Genomic DNA, 17,104 nt, shown 5'->3' with positions numbered 1-17,104 from the left:
TATCTGTAATAGCCAAAAACTGGAAACAACCCAAATGGCCATCAACAGGTCAATGAATAAACAAATTATGACATATCCATACAGTGGACTACTCAGCAATAAAAAGGAATGAACTATTGATATATATGCAACAACATGGGTGAATCTCAAAGTAATTATGCTGAGTGAAAGACACCAGACCAAAAAATAAAGGAAAATTAATGCAAGTGACAGAAAGCAAGCCAGTGGTTGCCTGCGAAGGGCCAAGAGGAAGGGATTATGGAGGGGTACAAGCAAAGTTTTGGGGTGGTGGCTGATTATTATCTTGAACTGTGATAACTGTTTCACTGGTATATTGATAAGTCAAAACTTATCAATAGGATTATAATAATAGGTAATTTTTTTTTTTTTTTTTTGAGGCAGAGTCTCACTCTGTCGCCTAGGCTGGAGTGCAGTGGCATGATCTCGGCTCATTGCAACCTCTGCCTCCCCGGTCTCCTGCCTCAGTCTCCCAAGTAGCTGGGACTACATGTGCGTGCCACCATGCCCAGCTAATTTTTTTATTTTTAGTAGAGACACAGTTTCAGCGTGTTAGCCAGGATGGTCTTGATCTCCTGACCTCGTGATCTGCCCACCTCAGCCTCCCAAAGTGCTGGGATTACAGGCCTGAGCCAATGTGCCCAGCCAATAATAGGTAATACTTTTATTATATGCAGTCAGTTTGAAACACTTCTACATGTATTAATGCATTTAATTCCCAACACAAACCTATGAAGTCATCCCCATTTTACAGATAAGGAAACTAGTGCAGTTTTTGTAACTTAACCAAGGACAAACACCTGGGCTCAAATCAAAGTCTGCCTTGCTCTGTATTATTAATCACTACTCTCTGCTTCCTGCAACAGGCAAAATCAAGCTGGCTGCCAGAGGGGATGCTAAAACCTAACACATTTACATCTTCCCTCATTTCCACAGATAACAGCAATAATGGTAGGTTCTTCCATGATCATAAAAAATAACTAGATGGGGTTGCAAGAAAATGCTTCCAGCTTTGAGATCACTTGAAACAGCAATGAGAAGAATAAATTTAAAACAAATGGTGCCTTGCACCTGACTCAAAGAGTATATACACCCTGACTTTTGCAAAGGCACAGACTACAACTGTCTAGTGAAGACAAACTGAAGAGTAAGTAGGGTGGGTGGACACTGAACCTGAGATAGGTCTCTGAAGTTTGCACCCTACTAGGAATGTCTTCTAAGATGCATTTGGCTCCACATGGACAGGGCCCGTTTTTGAATTTAGGAGACTTCTGACGTACGGACTGTAATAGGGTATCCATGTATCTGTCTTTTTATTTACTGGTTTACTTCTTGTGTAGTGTTGCACATATAAGAAAGGATGCATGGGAAATAAAGGTTTCAGATTTAAAGGGCCTGAATTGCCTTATACTTTGTAAGTATAAGGGCCTCATACTTTGGAGTATAGAATTGCAGGGGAAAACATTTTCCATGAGAAGTCTGAAGGCATACACATTCTCATCTGACTTTGAAGGTTGCTGCTGAAAAATCTAATGTCATTTTCATTTTTTTATTTTTTTGAGAGAAAGTGTTACTCTGTCACCCAGGCCGGAGTGTAGTGGTGTGATCTTGGCTCACTGCAACCTCTGCCTCAGGGGTTCAAGTGATTCTACTGCCTCAGCCTTTCGAGTAGCTGGGATTACAGGCATGCACCACCATGCCTGGCTAATTTTTGTATTTTTTTTTTCAGGAGAGACAGGGTTTCACCATATTGGTCAGGCTGGTCTTGAACTCCTGACCTCGTAATCCGCCCGCCTCAGCCTCCCACAGTGCTGGGATTACAGGCATGAGCCACCGCGCCTGGCCCCACTTTAATTTCTGATCTTTTGTCTTCTCTCTCTAGAAACTTTTTAGGGTCTCATTTTTTTCCTCCATGATGCTCTTATTCAAACTTGGTGTTTTCATAATTCACAGCAATTTTCCTTAATGTAGGTTTCCCTTGAATCCATCCTGCTGGGCACCCAGCATATCCTTTAAATCTGGAAACTTACATTTCCTTTTATGTTTCTAAGTTTGGTTGTTTTTTTTTTTTTTTTTTTTTTTGGTCTTCTCTAACCATAAAGAGACTTCATGTTGGGGAAACAGGAGTTCAAAAAACTTAAGGAAGATTTCATGATGAAAGCCAAGTGTCTACCCAGGAAGGACAGTGAGGACACTGAAAAAGAGCATGAAAATAAAGAGAAAAAATGAGAGGCACCGTAGGCCTAACTATGGATAGCCCTATGCTTGGACAGGTGTCTTCTGAGTGTGTAGTTTCTGATGCAGAATGAATCTTCCACACCAGCTGAAGGTTTTACCACACACTTTACACTCATAAGGTTTCTCGCCAGTGTGAACTCGCTGGTGCTGAATCAGGGTTATTTTCTGATTGAATGCCTTCCCACAGTCCTTACATTCAAAGGGCTTCTCCCCAGTGTGAATTCGCTGATGCTGAGTCAAGGCTGTGTTGGAGCTTAGTCGTTTTCCACACTCTTTACATTCATAAGGTTTCTCCCCAGTGTGCATTCGCTGATGGACAGTGAAACTTGAGCTACAGCTGAAAGTTTTCCAACATTCGTTACATTCATAGAGCTTCTCCCCAGTGTGGAACCTCTGGTGCTGGAGGAAGACAGAGCTGCTACTGAAGGCCTTGCCACACTCCTCACATTCATAGGGCTTTTCTCCAGTGTGGATTCTCTGATGCTGAATCAAGGCTGTGTCTGAACTTAAACCTTTTCCACATTCTTTACATTTAAATGGTTTCTTTCCAGTGTGAATTATCTGATGCCGAATAAGTAATGAGTTATATCTGAAGTCTTTTCCACATTCTTTGCATTCAAAAGACTTTTCACTAGTGTGACATTTCTGATGTCGGTGGAAGTCTGCTATTCGAATGAAATATCTGCCACACTGTCCACATTCATAAGATATCTGACCACTAGGAATTGTCTGATTTGTAGTGAGCTGTGTGCTGACACTAATATTTTTTCCTAATTTCTCAAACTTCTCTCCATTCTTGACCGCATAGGCCTCATGGTGCCTGGCTGAGGTATCTGTGAAATGTCTCCTCTTTGACTTTTTCTTAATTATCCAATGACCTTGGGGCTGCTCTAGGCTGCTCCCAAAGTCAAGGTGCTGGGAAACATTCCCTGGCAGCACCCCCACCATCAGTCGGAAGGACACTGTTTCTTTGGACACATGCTCCTTTGGAGTTAATCTTTCCTTCTCAGTTCTGGCCTCATCTCCTATCACAAAAAGAAAATACAAGTGTCAATCCCTGATCTCACACACACACACACTATCTGTGCTGAAGAAGAAACAGAATTAAGTGGTTCTAATTTGCCCTGAGTATATGAATATTTTCTAATATGCTCACAAGATGGCTGCCTAAGATCACCACACAACAGAGCCCCGCAGGGACATGAAAACTCTATGAGAGGGGAGGCAAGCAAGGCCAGGAGACATTCCTACAAACAGTGTGCAAACCAGAAAACTGCAGACTGTTAATTAGGGCAGAAAGACTAAGAGAAAAGTGAATGAGGTGGATAAAGACACAAACATAGAAAAGTAACATATGGAAATCCATAAGTGAGACGAAGACTCCCGAGATTAGAGAAGGGGCAGGTTGAGCAGCTCAAGCACTACAACAGGTCCCACAGGCTGAGACTCCTTAAGAGATGCTTGTTAGAAGACATCATCCATGTCATAATCTTGAAAAGAGAGCTGATCTCTACCATCAAGCTAGCTCTAGTAAAGCAGCAGGCTCCCATGCAGTGGTTGAGGATGCCATACATGGCAACCACCACAGCATCCTGAAGGAGAAAGGAAGGTTTGGAGGCTTGCCTTTAAAACCAAAGAGCAGTGGAAATGTGAAGAACTCATCTAAGAGTGAACGTAAGTCCCAAAGAGGGCCTGGTAACGATGCTTGCTATTTTTCCTAAAAGGTCTCATAGTTTGTGCATTTGTTTAATACAACAGTTTGAAAAGTGAACTACTAAACTCACATGATAATAAGGGAAAACCAAAGAGAAATATTCCCTCCACTATCAAAACCTTTTGCAGATTAAATAAAATCTTCAGCCTGCATGCATTCACAAAAAAATTGTTCAGAAAATATTTTTACTCAGATGACGTAGGGTCCTGAGGTCACATCCAGAAAGGTACAACTTAAACTCAAGACTTGGGAGTGGATCAGTAATGGGCATTATCTGCAGAAGAGCACAGAAAATTTTCACAGGCAGAGAAGGGGTGAAGCAGAAGAAGAAAGAATAAAAAATATACTATGTTTTATTTATTTATTTACTTTTGAGATAGAGTCTCGCTGTGTCACCCAGGTTGGAGTGCGGCGGCGCAATCTTGGCTCACTGCAACCCTCCTGGGTTCAAGCGATTCTCATGCCTCAGCCTCCCCAGTAGCTGGTACTACAGGTGCACATCACCACACCCAGCTAATTTTTGATGTTTTTTGTTTTTTTGTTTTTTTGTTTTTTTTGAGACAGAGTCTCGCTCTGTCACTCAGACTGGTGTAGGGTCCAGCCCTACTGGGCCTGTGGGTTTTTCTCCTCATGTGTGGAGACAAGAGATTGTAGAAATAAAGGCACAAGACAAAGAAAAAGAAGAAAAGGCAGCTGGGCCCGGGAGACCACTACCACCAAGATGCGGAGACCGGCCCTAAATGCCTGGCCGTGCTATTTATTGTGTACAAGGCAAAGGGCCAGGGTATGGAGTGAGAGTCATCTCCAATGATAGGTAAGGTCACGCAAGTCATGCGTCCACCAGACAGGGGGCCCTTCCCTATTTGGTAGTCGAGGCGGAGAGAGAGAGGGAAAAGCTTACATCATTATTTCTTCTGTGCATTTCAAAGGCTTTAGTACTGTCACTAATTCTGCTACTGCTATCTAGAAGGCGGAGCCAGGTGTACAGGGCAGAACATGACAGTGGACCAGGAGCGTGACCACTGAAGCACAGCATCACAGGGAGACGATTAGGCCTCTAGATGGCTGCAGGCGGGCCTGATTGATGTCAGGCCTTCCACAAAAGGTGGTGGAGCAGAGTCTTCTCTAACTCCTCCAGGGAAAGGGACACTCCCTTTCCCAGTCTGCTAAGTAACGGGTGCCTTCCCAGGCACTGGTGCTACTGCTAGACCAAGAAGCCCTCTAGTTGCCCTGTCTGGGCATGACAGAGGGCTCACACTCTTGTCTTCTGGTCACTTCTCACTGTGTCCCTTCAGCTCCTATCTCTGTATGGCCTGGTTTTTCCTAGGTTATAATCACAGAACAAAGATTATTATAATATCGGAATAAAGAGTAATGCTACAAACTAACGATTATTAATATTAATATACAATCATATATATAATCTATTTCTAGTATAACTATTCTTACTCTTTTATTATATATTTTCTTTATTATACTAGAACAGCTTGTGCCCTCGGTCTCTTGCCTTGGCACCTGGGTGGCTTGCCGCCCACAGGCTGGAGTGCAGTGGTGTGATCTCAGCTCACTGCAACCTCCACCCCCCAGATTCAACCGATTCTCCTGCCTCAGCCTCCTAAGTAGCTAGGATTATAGGCACGTGCTACCACATCCATGCTAACATTTTGTATTTTTAGTAGAGATGGAGTTTCACCATGTTGGCCAGGCTGGTCTTGAACTCCTGACCTCAGGTGATCCACCCACCTCAGCCTCCCAAAGTGCTGGGATTACAGGCATAAGCCACCAGGCCTGGCTATATATATACACACATATATACACACACACACACACACACAGACACATATATATACACACACAGACACACATATATATATATACATATATATATATATATTTTTTTTTAATTAGAGACGGGGTTTCACCATGTTGGTCAAGCAGGTCTTGAACTCCTGGCCTCAAGTGATCCACCTGCCTCGACCTCCCAAAGTGCTGAGATTACATGTATGAGCCATTATGCCCAGCCTATTGTTAATTCTTATATCAATAGCCATCAAAGTGAGGAATTTATTCACCTTTAATTTACAATAAATTTTGCTTCAGAAATTTTTTTAAGTATCTGTGGGGGAAAGATGAAATAAGAATCAAAGGATATTGGTGACTGTTGAGGCTGGATGAAGGATACATGGAGTACATTATGCTGGTGTTTGCATATATTTGAAAATTTCCATTATAAAAATAAACTTTTTATTATTTAAGTCAGTACTTAAACAATATAGCCTGTGATATGCAGATGGCCAGCAATGTTGCCAGAAGCCTATTTTCCTCCAAAGGTGGCTGACATTCTCATCTTTGCAAAAACAAACTGGCAGAAAAATAAAATGGTTTCATATGACAGAGAAGAAATGAGCTGGTTTAAGTGCTGCCCAATCAGACAGTCTCCCTTGGCAGGTTGTGAGGAGAAGAGGCAAAGATGAATATGCAAAGAAATCTTACAGTCATTCCTGTCTTAAAAGAGATTGGCACTTCCCCAGTTGAGGTAGGTTACCACCACGAACTAAGAGAATCTCATGTAATCATTCCACAGGAACAAAAACAGTCTTCCAAGAGAAGGAACACTTCTTGTGCAATGAAATGTGAAAACAAGAAAGCAAGCCAAGCCAAAAAGACATCTAGTGGGTTCTCATGCTCACCTGGACAGATACCTCTGAGAGCCTCCCTGCCCATAGGTTCCCAGGGATCGAGGCCCCATGGCAGTTCCCCTTGCTCCAGCTGGGAGACCAGAACAGGCGTGGTGAATGGAAATGCTGCCCAGGGAGAAAGAAACAGGAAAAGGTAAGGGGAATCAGGAACCAGGGTCCTCTTGCAGCCCCCCCTTTATCTTTATCTGCTGAGCCAGGTAGTGAGAGACGAGGTGAGTCAGGGAGAAACTTAATCTATGCTGCTGGAGGACAGCAATTTCCCACAAAGCGGCACAGAGTCCCAGAATAATCCCACGCTGACATAAGGGAATCTCAAGTTTTCTTCAGAGAACTTGGAAGACACAAGGGGCTTTGCTGTGCTCCCAAGAGCTCCTTTCCCCCATGTTTTGGGTACAGTCCCTCCTAGGGTTGGAGAGACAGCTGATTTCAAAACCTGGGAACACAGGCTCTCTCCACCCAGAAACCTCCAGGTAGCTCAGCCTTCAGGGCAACAGGGAGTTATGAGAAACCCCACGAAGTTCTCGGGCCAGAAGTGGTGGCTCACGCATGTAATCCCAGCACTTTGGGAGGCTAAGGCAGGAGGATCACTTGAAGCTGGGAGTTCGAGACCAGCCTGGCCAACATGGAGAAACCCCATCTCTACTAAAAATACAATAATTAGCCTGGTGTGGTGGCGCCCACCTGTAATCCCAGCTACTTGGGAGGCTGAGGCAGGAGAACCACTTGAACCTGGGAGGTGGAGGTTGCAGTGAGCCGAGATCACGCCACTGTACTCCAGCCTGGGCGACAGAGACTGTTGTCTCAAAAAAAAAAAAAAAAAAAAAAAGAAAGAAAAAAGAAAAAAAGAAAAAAAAGAAACCCTACAAAATTCTAAGGAATAAAGAAGCCAGGATGCTCAAAGGGCAGAGGCCAAAAACAAGAAGAAGAGATGTCTTACCCAGGGAAGCCACATTTGCATAATTCTCCAGCATCACCTCCCTGTACAGGGCCCTCTGCACAGAGTCCAGGCTGGCCCATTCATTCTGGGTGAAGTACACAGCCACATCCTCAAAGGTCACTGGTTCCTAAAACAACAGGTTCCTGCTCAAACCCTGCATGAGGGCAGAGGACCAGGCTAAGTAGTGGGGCAGAGACCTACTGGGTCTAGTGGTATTGCCAAGGACAGTTACCCAGCACTCCACCAGAGGCCAGCCCTCAGCCATCTTTGCCCGCACCAACAGGAGAGTCCAAGGGTCTCTGCACCCCTTTGTGGTCATCCCCAGCAAACAGTTCTATTTTCATCTGCTGATCTCTGCTTGCCTCCACTGTGCCCTGCTCTGTGTGCCCATCTGTTCCTCTGGACTCCTTTCCCCAGTGTGGGTTTTGTGTGCACATGCACAGGGGACATCTATATAAACACAGTGAATAACACTTTTGTACTGATCTCCACTCTCTCCCTAACCCTACTAAAGTGATAGTAACATAATAGCCCAAGAGAAGAGTCAAAGCTGGCCGGGCACAGTGGCTCATGCCTGTAATCCTAGCACTTTGGGAGGCTGAGGCGGGTGGATGGCTTGAGACCAGCCTGGCCATGTGGCCAATAGGGTGAAACCCTGTCTCTACAAAAGATAAAAAATTTGCCAGGTGTGGTGGTGCATGCCTGTAGTCCCAGCTACCTGGGAGGCTGAGATGGGAGGATCACCTGAGCTTGGGGAGGTCGATGCTGCAGTGAGCTGTGTTTGCACCACTGTATGCCAGCCTGGGTGACAGAGTGAGACCCTGTCTCAAAAAAAAAAAAAAAAAAAAAGAGAGAAGAGTCAAAGCCAGCTAGAGGCATAAACAGAATTTTAGAAGGCAGAGAAAGAATGAATGATAACTAGACTAGAAAAGCAGACAAAGACGAAACTCAACTTCCGGCAGAAGGGGAAGCAAACAAAAAGGGGCCCAATTCAAACCACAGAACTAAGGATGAGCTAAGGATTTTGTAAATGTGCACTGTTGTTTATAACTTGGTAAAATATTCTATCTCCTTAAAAGCAACACAGAGAAGGAAGGACCAACAAAGTATTTAGGACAATGAATGAAAAATATCTACACATAGGCATGTAACTGAGAAGTCTCAGAAAAATGAGAATACACAACAGATTCTACAGGCTTTCAGAGAAGGAAAAACAATACACACATGAAGACTGGGAAGTCGTGATGGCAACAGACTAAACAGCAAAAGTAAAAGGGTAATGTTTTTGAAAATGCAGGCCAGGTGCAGTGGCTCACACCTGTAATCCCAGCCCCTTGGGAGGCCAAGGCGGGAAGACTGCTTCAGCTCAGAAGTTTGAGACCAGTCTGGGCAACATGGTGAAACCCTGTCTCTACAAAATATACAAAAATTAGCCATGCAAGGTGATGCTCCCAGCTACTCGGGAGACTGAGGTGGGAGGATCACCTGAGCCTAGGGGAGGTCGAGGCTGCAGTGAGCCGTGATTGTGCTACTGTACTCTGGCCTGGGTGACAGTGGGACTGTCTCAAAAAAAAAATGCTAAGGGAAAACTTCCAGTTCTTATCTAGGTGGAATCATGGGGGCTGGATTTTCCCTCCTGCCTGAAACAAAATAACTGGACAAATTATATAAAAATAATTTTCAAGATATCATGCAAAAAACGACAACAGTCCCTGAGAAACAGGGAAAAAAAAAAGAGGTGAGCCCTGTAATTCCCTAAGCTACTACCCTGAGGAGTTTCCAGGCTGCAACACAGGAAGAGGGAACTGAGGCAGAACCTGGCATATTTCCTTGTAGAGTCTGAAGAGACCAAGGCAGCTTGAGTTTATAGGACAGAATGCTAGCGAGGAGAGGGCTGCATAGAGATGGAATCTCAATTATCAGAGTATTCAACAAAATACAGATCAGTACATGGATGTGGGAAAACTAACCAAGGCCAGAGAAAGGATCATTTGGAAAGACTGAAAAGAACAATGCCTGATATTTACATACCATTAATCCTATGGAAAATGGAAAAAAAAAAAAAAAAAAGAGCCAGGCACGGTGGCTCATGCATGTAATCCCAGCACTTTGAGAAGCTGAGGTGGGCAGATCACTTGAGGTCAGGAGTTCGAAACCAGCCTGGCCCATGTGATGAAACCCCATCTCTACTAAAAATACAAAAAATTTGCCGGGCATGGTGGTGTGTGCCTATAATCCCAGCTACGTGGGAGGCTGGGGCACAAGAATTGCTTGAACCCAGGAAGCAGAAATTGCAATAAGCCTAGATCGCACCATTGCACTCCAGCCTGGGTGACAGAGTGACTCTGTCTCAAACAAAAGAAAAAAAAAGAAAATAGAAAAAGAGGATAAAGGGAAACGAAGAACAGTTGGGACCATTAGAAAACAAGTAGAAAGATGCTGGCCCAACTCTAGCCATATCAATAATGGTATCAAATGTAAATAATCTAAACATCCCAAAAGGCAAACATTGTCATACTGGATTTTTAAAAAAATAAGAACCTACTATCTGCCACCTTTAATAAATGTACATTAAATATAAAGACAGGCATAAATTAAAATCAAAATAATAGACATACCAATAACAGATATACCAAAATAATAGATATATCAAAATAATAGATATACCAAAATAAAAGCTATACCATGACAACATTAGTCAAAGAAAAGTGTAAGGCCAGGCATGGTGGCTCATGCCTGTAATCCCAGCATTTTGGGAGGTGGAGGCGGGAGGATGGCTTGCATCTAGGAGTTTGAGACGAGCCTGGGCAACCTTGTCTCTAGGAAAAAGAAGTTAGCTAAGCACAGTGGTCCATACCTATAGTCTCAACTCCTTGGGAAGATCACTTAAGCCTGGGAGGTCGAGGCTGCAGTGAGCTGTGATTGCACCACTGCACTCAGCCTGGGAGACAGAGTAAGACTGTCTCAAAAGGGGAAAAAAAAAAAAAGCTGTAGTGGCCAAATTCATATAAGACAATGTAGATAGGTAGACAGTCCATAGTCTGCGCCATAAAAGAGAGCTCAATAAAAATCAAAATGATTCAAGTCATACAAAGTATGTTTTCTGACTGTAATGCAATTAAATCTGATATAACAGAAAGACTCCTGGAAAATCCCCAAATATTTGGAAAGTCAGTAACACACTTCTATAAGAGAATGTACAAAGTACTCTGAACTGAATAAAAATGAAAACACCATGTACTAGAATTTGCGGGATAATGCCAAAGCAGTACTTGGGAGGAAATTTATAGCACTAAATGCCTATTTTACAAAACAAAAAAGAAGAAAGATCTCAAATCTGTGACTTCAGCTTCCCCCTTAAAACTAAAAAAAGAATAGCAAATTTAACACAAAATAAGTGTAAAAAATACATTAAAGATCAAAGTGAAAACTAATGACATAAAACAGAAAAATAATGAAACCAGAAGCTAGTTCTTAAAGAAAAATTAATAAAATTTATAAACCGCTAGCCAGAGTGCCCAGAAAAAAAGAGAGAATACACAAATCACTAATATTAGTAATAAAAGAAGTGACACCACTGCAGATAATAAAAGATATGGACATATTATGAACAACTTTATGTGAGTAATTTCTACAACTTAGATAAAATGGATAAGTTCCTTGAAAGGCACAAGTTACCAAAACTCATTTAAGCTGCACATAGTGATGCATGCCTGTAGTCCCAGGTACCTGGGAGGCTGAGTGGGGAGGATCACTTCAGCCTAATTTGAGGTCAGCCTGGGCAACATAGAGAAAAACGTGTCAAAAAATAAAAATAAATAAACAAACAAATAAAAAGAGACAGATAACCAGAGTAGTCCCTATATCTACCAAAGGACTCAAAAATCTTACCAGAAAGAAAATTCCATGCCTATATACCTTCACTGGTGAATTCTACCAAACATTTAAAGAAGAAATGCAATCAACTCTACATAAATTATTCCAAAATATTAAAGAGGAGGGAGTATTTCTCATTCTATGGAACAAAGATATCACAAGAAAACTGCAAATCAATACCTCATAAACATAGACACAGAAATTTTAACAAATTAAATTCAATATATAGTACTAATAGAAGAATAATACATCATGACGAAGTCGGTTTTATCCCAATGCAGAGCTGGTTTAATATTTGAAAGAAAAATAATGTAATGTAATTCACCACATTAACGAACTAAGAGAGGCTGGGCACCGTGGCTCACACCTGTAATCCCAGCACTTTGGGAAGCCGAGGCTGGGGAATCACGAGGTCAAGCGATTGAGACCATCCTGGCCAACATGGTGAAACCTGGTCTCTACCAAAAATACAAAAATCAGCTGGGTGTGGTGGCACGTGCTTGTAGTCCCTGCTACTCAGGAGGCTGAGGCAGGAGAATCGCTTGAACCCCAGAGGTGGAGGTTGCAGTGAGCCAAGATCGCGCCACTGCACTCCAGCCTATCGATAGAGTGAGACTCCGTCTCTAAATTAATTAATTAATTAATTAATTAAGAGAAAAACCATATGATCATCTAAATAGACACAGAAAAAGCATTTGTCAAAATCCAACATCCATTCCTATAAAAACTCTCACCAAAGTAGGAATAGAAGAGAATGCCTGATAAAGGGCATTTACAAAACAAAACAAAAAAGCAAGAAACCTACAGTGAACATCAGTCTTCAGTGTGAAAGACTGAATGCTTTCACCTTAAAAGCATAAATAAGACAAAGATATCTGCTCTCACCACTTCTGTTCAATATTGAAATAATGTTTCTAGCCAGTACAGTGAGGCAAGACAAAATGAAATAAAAGGCATCCAGACTGGAAAGAAAGGAGTAAAACTATCTTTACTTATAGATGACCTATGTAGAAAATACAATGGAATCTACAAAACAGTTACTAGAATTGCTATACTGGAGAAGCAAATACTTCTCCAAGCCTGCGGATTGGGGTGAAAGGGGTCTTTATTGGATGTAATAAATGCAGATTTCCACATTTCAGAATTTTCAGTTTTAAGCTGGCTTCAACTGCCAAATCCCAACCAATCCCCCCACACTTAAATTGGGCATTCTTACCTCTCCATCCCTCTCATAGTGACAGATGTACAATGGAAGCCACTAGCCTACACAACTCAAGATCTGAATGCAGAAGTGACACCTGTTCTCTCTTGACATCAAAAGGGTGAGAGGGAGGGAGAGGATGCTCACTCACCTGGCGCCAAGCGGTCTGGAGCATGGCTGGCGTCCCAGCTTCACACACTGCCTCGGGGTTAGGAGAAGTGAAACTGAAGAGAAAATAAAGAAGCACGGGTGAGACTGATGCTGCCTCGCACCCCGCAAATGCCCTCTATGCGACTTGGGCTCCTCTCCGTTCCGCTACCCCCTCCCTCACCCCAAACAGCAAAGGGGTTGGAAAACCAGGCAGAACAAGCCCCAGGGAAACCAATCAGTCACCCGGACCGCGAACCTCTTCTGCTCTGACCGCGAACCCCGCGCGGCGCAGGCGCAGATAAAGCGTGGAAATACCACCTGCAGCCGACACCGAGAGAAGCGTGGGACCCTCCGCCGGAAGTGCGTTTTCCATGCCCCTCCTCTCTAGGAACCTGGGAAGTTGCCAGTCTCTGTGGTTCCCTGCCCCAGCCGCCATCGCCAGTGTCCCTACTGCCTGAGACAACTCGGGCCCGAGCGGGCAGCCCCAGACGGGGATCCTGCAGCGCCCACACCTGGTAGCTCCTTCGGGGCATGACGTCCGGCCAGCTCAGGCCACAGAATGGTTACTATCCTGGGTATTATTCATGGTTGTCTGGTATTTGCCACTGTGGGTGTCCTTCCAGATAATGAAGGGACCATCGCTCCCTCCACATGCGCCAAAACTGCCTGGATTGTGTGGGTGCGCTGCAGTGGGAAAAGTGGGCGTGGGGAAAGTCGAGCCCATCACTCAGAAGGCCGAATGTGTATGGACTACGTCGGTCCAGAAACCCAGCTGCACCGCTTACTAATTGTATGACCTGCAGCAAGTTTCCTTGCCCCGGTTTCCTTGTCTGTTAAATGGGTATTATGATGGTGGTACCAACCTCTTGAGGCTGTTCAGGGTTGATTCATTAAATTAGTTAATTGATAGGCAAATTATTTACAGCTGTGCCTGGCACACAGTAAGTGCTGGTGAGTTTGTATTGTTCTGTTTTCCAGTCGTGTCTTTTGAAGACACAAAATAGGTGCTGCTGGGACTCCAATATGTGGCGTGCTTTAGGGAAATAGATTTTTTTTTTTTAAGACAATTTGAGAAGTTTAGCGAAAGAGCTATTAACATTTGGCCTTAGAGCCCTTCCCTGCCCTGTACTGGGATGTGTGTCCTGGCCCACCTGGAGACAGATTTTAGTTATTCCTTCCACGGGAATTAGATGTATCCACCACCTCCAAAACAAGTCCTGCCATGGAGAGTACATTATGTATCTACTAGCTGCATAATAAACCACTGTAATACTTTGTGGCTGAAAACAATAAACATTGTTATCTTTCACAGTTTCTGTGGACCCAGAATTCAAGAGCAGCTTGGCTGGGTGGTACTGGGTGAGGGTCTCTGCTGAGGTTGCAGTCAGGTGTCATGTGGGGCTGAAGTTATCTGAAGCTTGACTGAGTTAGGAGGATCCACCTCCAAGGTAGTTTATTCACATGGCTGGCAAGTGGGTGCTGGTTGTTGGCAGGAAGCCTCAGTTCCTTCCCATGTGAGGGTTTTCACAACATGGCAGGTAGCTTTCTCCCAAAGTGAGGAATCCAAGAGGCCAAGGCCAAAGCTTTTATGACCTAGTATTGGAAATCATGCACTATGATTTCCTCAATACATTCTCCTCAGAGATTAGTCATGATTCAGTGTGGGATGAGATACAGAAGGGTTTGAATGCCAGGATATGAGAATCATTGGGAGCCACTGTGGGGCCACCTAGCACAGAGATTTTAACTGTCACAGAAACAGTTCATTTTATAAAATCTATAGTATTTTCACTGTAAAGTTTATGTACAGCAATTGTTTTAAATAGATTTCCAGAAACAATGGCATGACAAGGACATACATTTGAATACTGCCCCTTTGCTAAACCTATTAAAATGAACATTTACCATGAATGAACATGCATATGTGGGTGCACATAAACATACATACATATACACCACAAATTCTAAACAGTATTAGCCAGTGGAAAAAAAGCTGATAAACTGGACTTAATCAAAGTTAAATCTTCTGCTTTTCAGAAGATACTTTTAAGAGAATGAAAAGACAAGCCACAGACTGGGAGAAAACAATGAAAATATTTGATAAAAGACTTGTTTCCAAGATATATAAAGGACTCTCAAAAGTCACTCATAAGAAAATAAACCAATTTTTAAAAATAGGCAAAAGATTTGAACAGATCCTTCACCAAAGAAGATATATGGAAAGCAATTAAATATTTGAAAAGATGCTCAACATTGTTAGTCATTCGAGAAATGCAAATTAAAACCACAATGAAACAGTATTACACACTTATTAGAACAGCTAAAAGTAGGGAAGACATCAAGTGTAGGCAAAGATGTATCAGAAGTGGAACCCATACAGTACTGATGGAAATGTACAATGGCATGGTCTCTTTGGAAAAACTTTGTAGGTTCTTTAAAAATTAAATATACACCTACCTTATTATCTAGCCATTTCACTCTTGTTATTTACCCGAGAAATTAAAATGTATGTCCTTACATTACAAAGACTTGCATACAAATTTTCATAACAGCTTTATTTATAATAGCCAAAAACTGGAAACAATTCAAATGGCCATCATTTGAGTTAAATTGTGGCATATCCATACAGTGGAATACTACTCAGTAATAACAAGGAATGAACTACTGATATATATGCAACAACATGGGTGAATCTCAAAATAATTCTGTTGTGTGAAAGATATCACACCAAAAAAAAAAAAACAAAACAAAACAAAAAAACTTTAAAAACAGTAGATGCTGTGTGATAGCATTTATATAAAATTCTAGAAAAGGAAAACTGTAGTAAAAGAAAACAGATTGGTGGTTTCTTGGGGCTGGGGGCAGGAGAGGAGCAGGCTGGAATAGAGAGATTATAAAAGGGCATAAGGAAACTTTTTGGGGTATGATTATGTTATCTTGATTGTGTTATTTTTTTGAGAGGCATATACATATGGCAAAACTTACCAAATTATACACTTGATGCATGGCTTATTGTATGTCAGTGATACCTCAATTTAAAAAAAATACATACTAGAAAGACAACATAATCTTAAAATGGGTTGTGTCCTTAAATCTAACCCTAGTTCTAATCCTGGTAGGACAAACCTGAAGGAAAAAGCCATTCATCAGGGAGGAGAATCCGCAGGCTGAAAGTGCAGGCCAATCACTTGAGGCCAGGAGTTGGAGACCGGCCTGGCCAACATGGCAAAACCCCGTTTCTACTAAAAATACAAAAATTAGCCGGGTGTGGTGACATGTGCCTGTAATCCCAGCTACTCGGGAAGCTGAGGCAGGAGAATTGCTTGAACCTGGGAAGCAGAGGTTGCAGTGAGCCGAGATTGCACCACTGCACTTCAGCCTGGCGACAGCCCAAGTCTGCATCTCAAAAAAAAGAAGGTGGGTGTTCTGATTAAAAGTTTGTCCACTTCCTACGTGAGTTCAGTTTCTCCCCATTTGGATTTTCTGGTGCTGTGAAAGTTCTGACCTATATTTAAAGACTTTTCCACATTCTTTACAATTGTATGATATCTTCCCAGGGTAAATTATCTGATATTGGTGAAAGACTGACCTTAGTTTGAAACGTCGGCTTCACTCACCACATTGATTAAATCTGTTCTATATGAACTCTCAGATTTGTAACAAGATGCATGCTGTCACTAATGATGTTACCTAATCTCTTACACTTCTCTTCTTAACAGGCTGAAAATAAGAAAAGCCAAAATACTAATACCAGCACTTTGGGAGGCCGAGATGGGCGGATCACGAGGTCAGGAGATCGAGACCATCCTGGCTAACACGGTGAAACCCCGTCTCTACTAAAAATACATTTAAAAAAATGAGCCGAGCATGGTGGCGGGCACCTGTAGTCCCAGCTACACGGGAGGCTGAGGCAGGAGAATGGTGTGAACCCGGGAAGCGGAGCTTGCAGTGAGTGGAGGTCGTGCCACTGCACTCCAGCCTGGGTGACAAAGTAAGACTCCGTCTCAAAAAAAAAAAAAAAAAATACATGTTTCTGGATTTTTTTTATCTTGTTCAGTTAATTTATTTCAAATGAAGAAAGCCAGTTTCCATCCAATTACAATCATGAATTCCTCAGAGTTTATTTTTAGGTTAATATTTAGAAACATTACATTTTCTCATGGAAACAATGAACAATAATGATTATGTTTGCTTCCAGGCTAGCTCACAGAAGCCTATATTCCTCTAATTGTAATGAAAACACATCTTTGTATTGAAAACAGTAGAAAATT

General features: G+C 42.5%; 1 protein-coding gene across 6 annotated transcripts; it reads right to left on the bottom strand.

The window, feature by feature from the left end:
* Positions 1 to 1,553: 1,553 nt before the first annotated feature.
* ZNF620 (zinc finger protein 620) lies at positions 1,554 to 13,174 on the bottom strand. 6 transcript variants are annotated; one of them, XM_077992211.1, is made up of 5 exons: positions 13,077 to 13,174; positions 12,835 to 12,907; positions 7,607 to 7,733; positions 6,661 to 6,774; positions 1,554 to 3,281 (listed from the first exon to the last, which is right to left on the bottom strand). In XM_077992211.1, exons 2-5 carry the CDS (start codon positions 12,856 to 12,858, stop codon positions 2,278 to 2,280), a joined length of 1,269 nt encoding a protein of 422 aa, XP_077848337.1. In that variant the 5' UTR covers positions 12,859 to 12,907; positions 13,077 to 13,174; the 3' UTR covers positions 1,554 to 2,277. The 6 variants fall into 6 exon arrangements, with proteins under 6 accessions (XP_077848337.1, XP_014986782.1, XP_077848339.1 ...); XM_015131296.3 differs by having other exon boundaries at positions 13,090 to 13,174; XM_077992213.1 differs by lacking the exon at positions 7,607 to 7,733.
* Positions 13,175 to 17,104: the final 3,930 nt, after the last annotated feature.

The sequence above is a fragment of the Macaca mulatta genome, chromosome 2, assembly GCF_049350105.2.
Source record: "Macaca mulatta isolate MMU2019108-1 chromosome 2, T2T-MMU8v2.0, whole genome shotgun sequence".
In the NCBI taxonomy this organism is placed as follows: Eukaryota; Metazoa; Chordata; class Mammalia; order Primates; family Cercopithecidae; genus Macaca; species Macaca mulatta.
The sequence above is the reverse complement of the archived record's forward strand: the minus strand, read 5'-3'. Positions and strand labels throughout refer to the sequence as shown.

Excerpts from the sequence above, each read along its gene's own strand:
- ZNF620 (XM_077992211.1), bottom strand. The coding sequence starts at position 12,858 with ATGCTCCAGACCGCTTGGCGCCAG. Across the intron at positions 6,775-7,606 it reads TGCAAATGTGGCTTCCCTGG|CATTTCCATTCACCACGCCT; the intron begins GTAAGACATCTC and ends CTCCCTGGGCAG. Across the intron at positions 3,282-6,660 it reads TCTCAGAGGTATCTGTCCAG|GAGATGAGGCCAGAACTGAG; the intron begins GTGAGCATGAGA and ends TTTTTGTGATAG.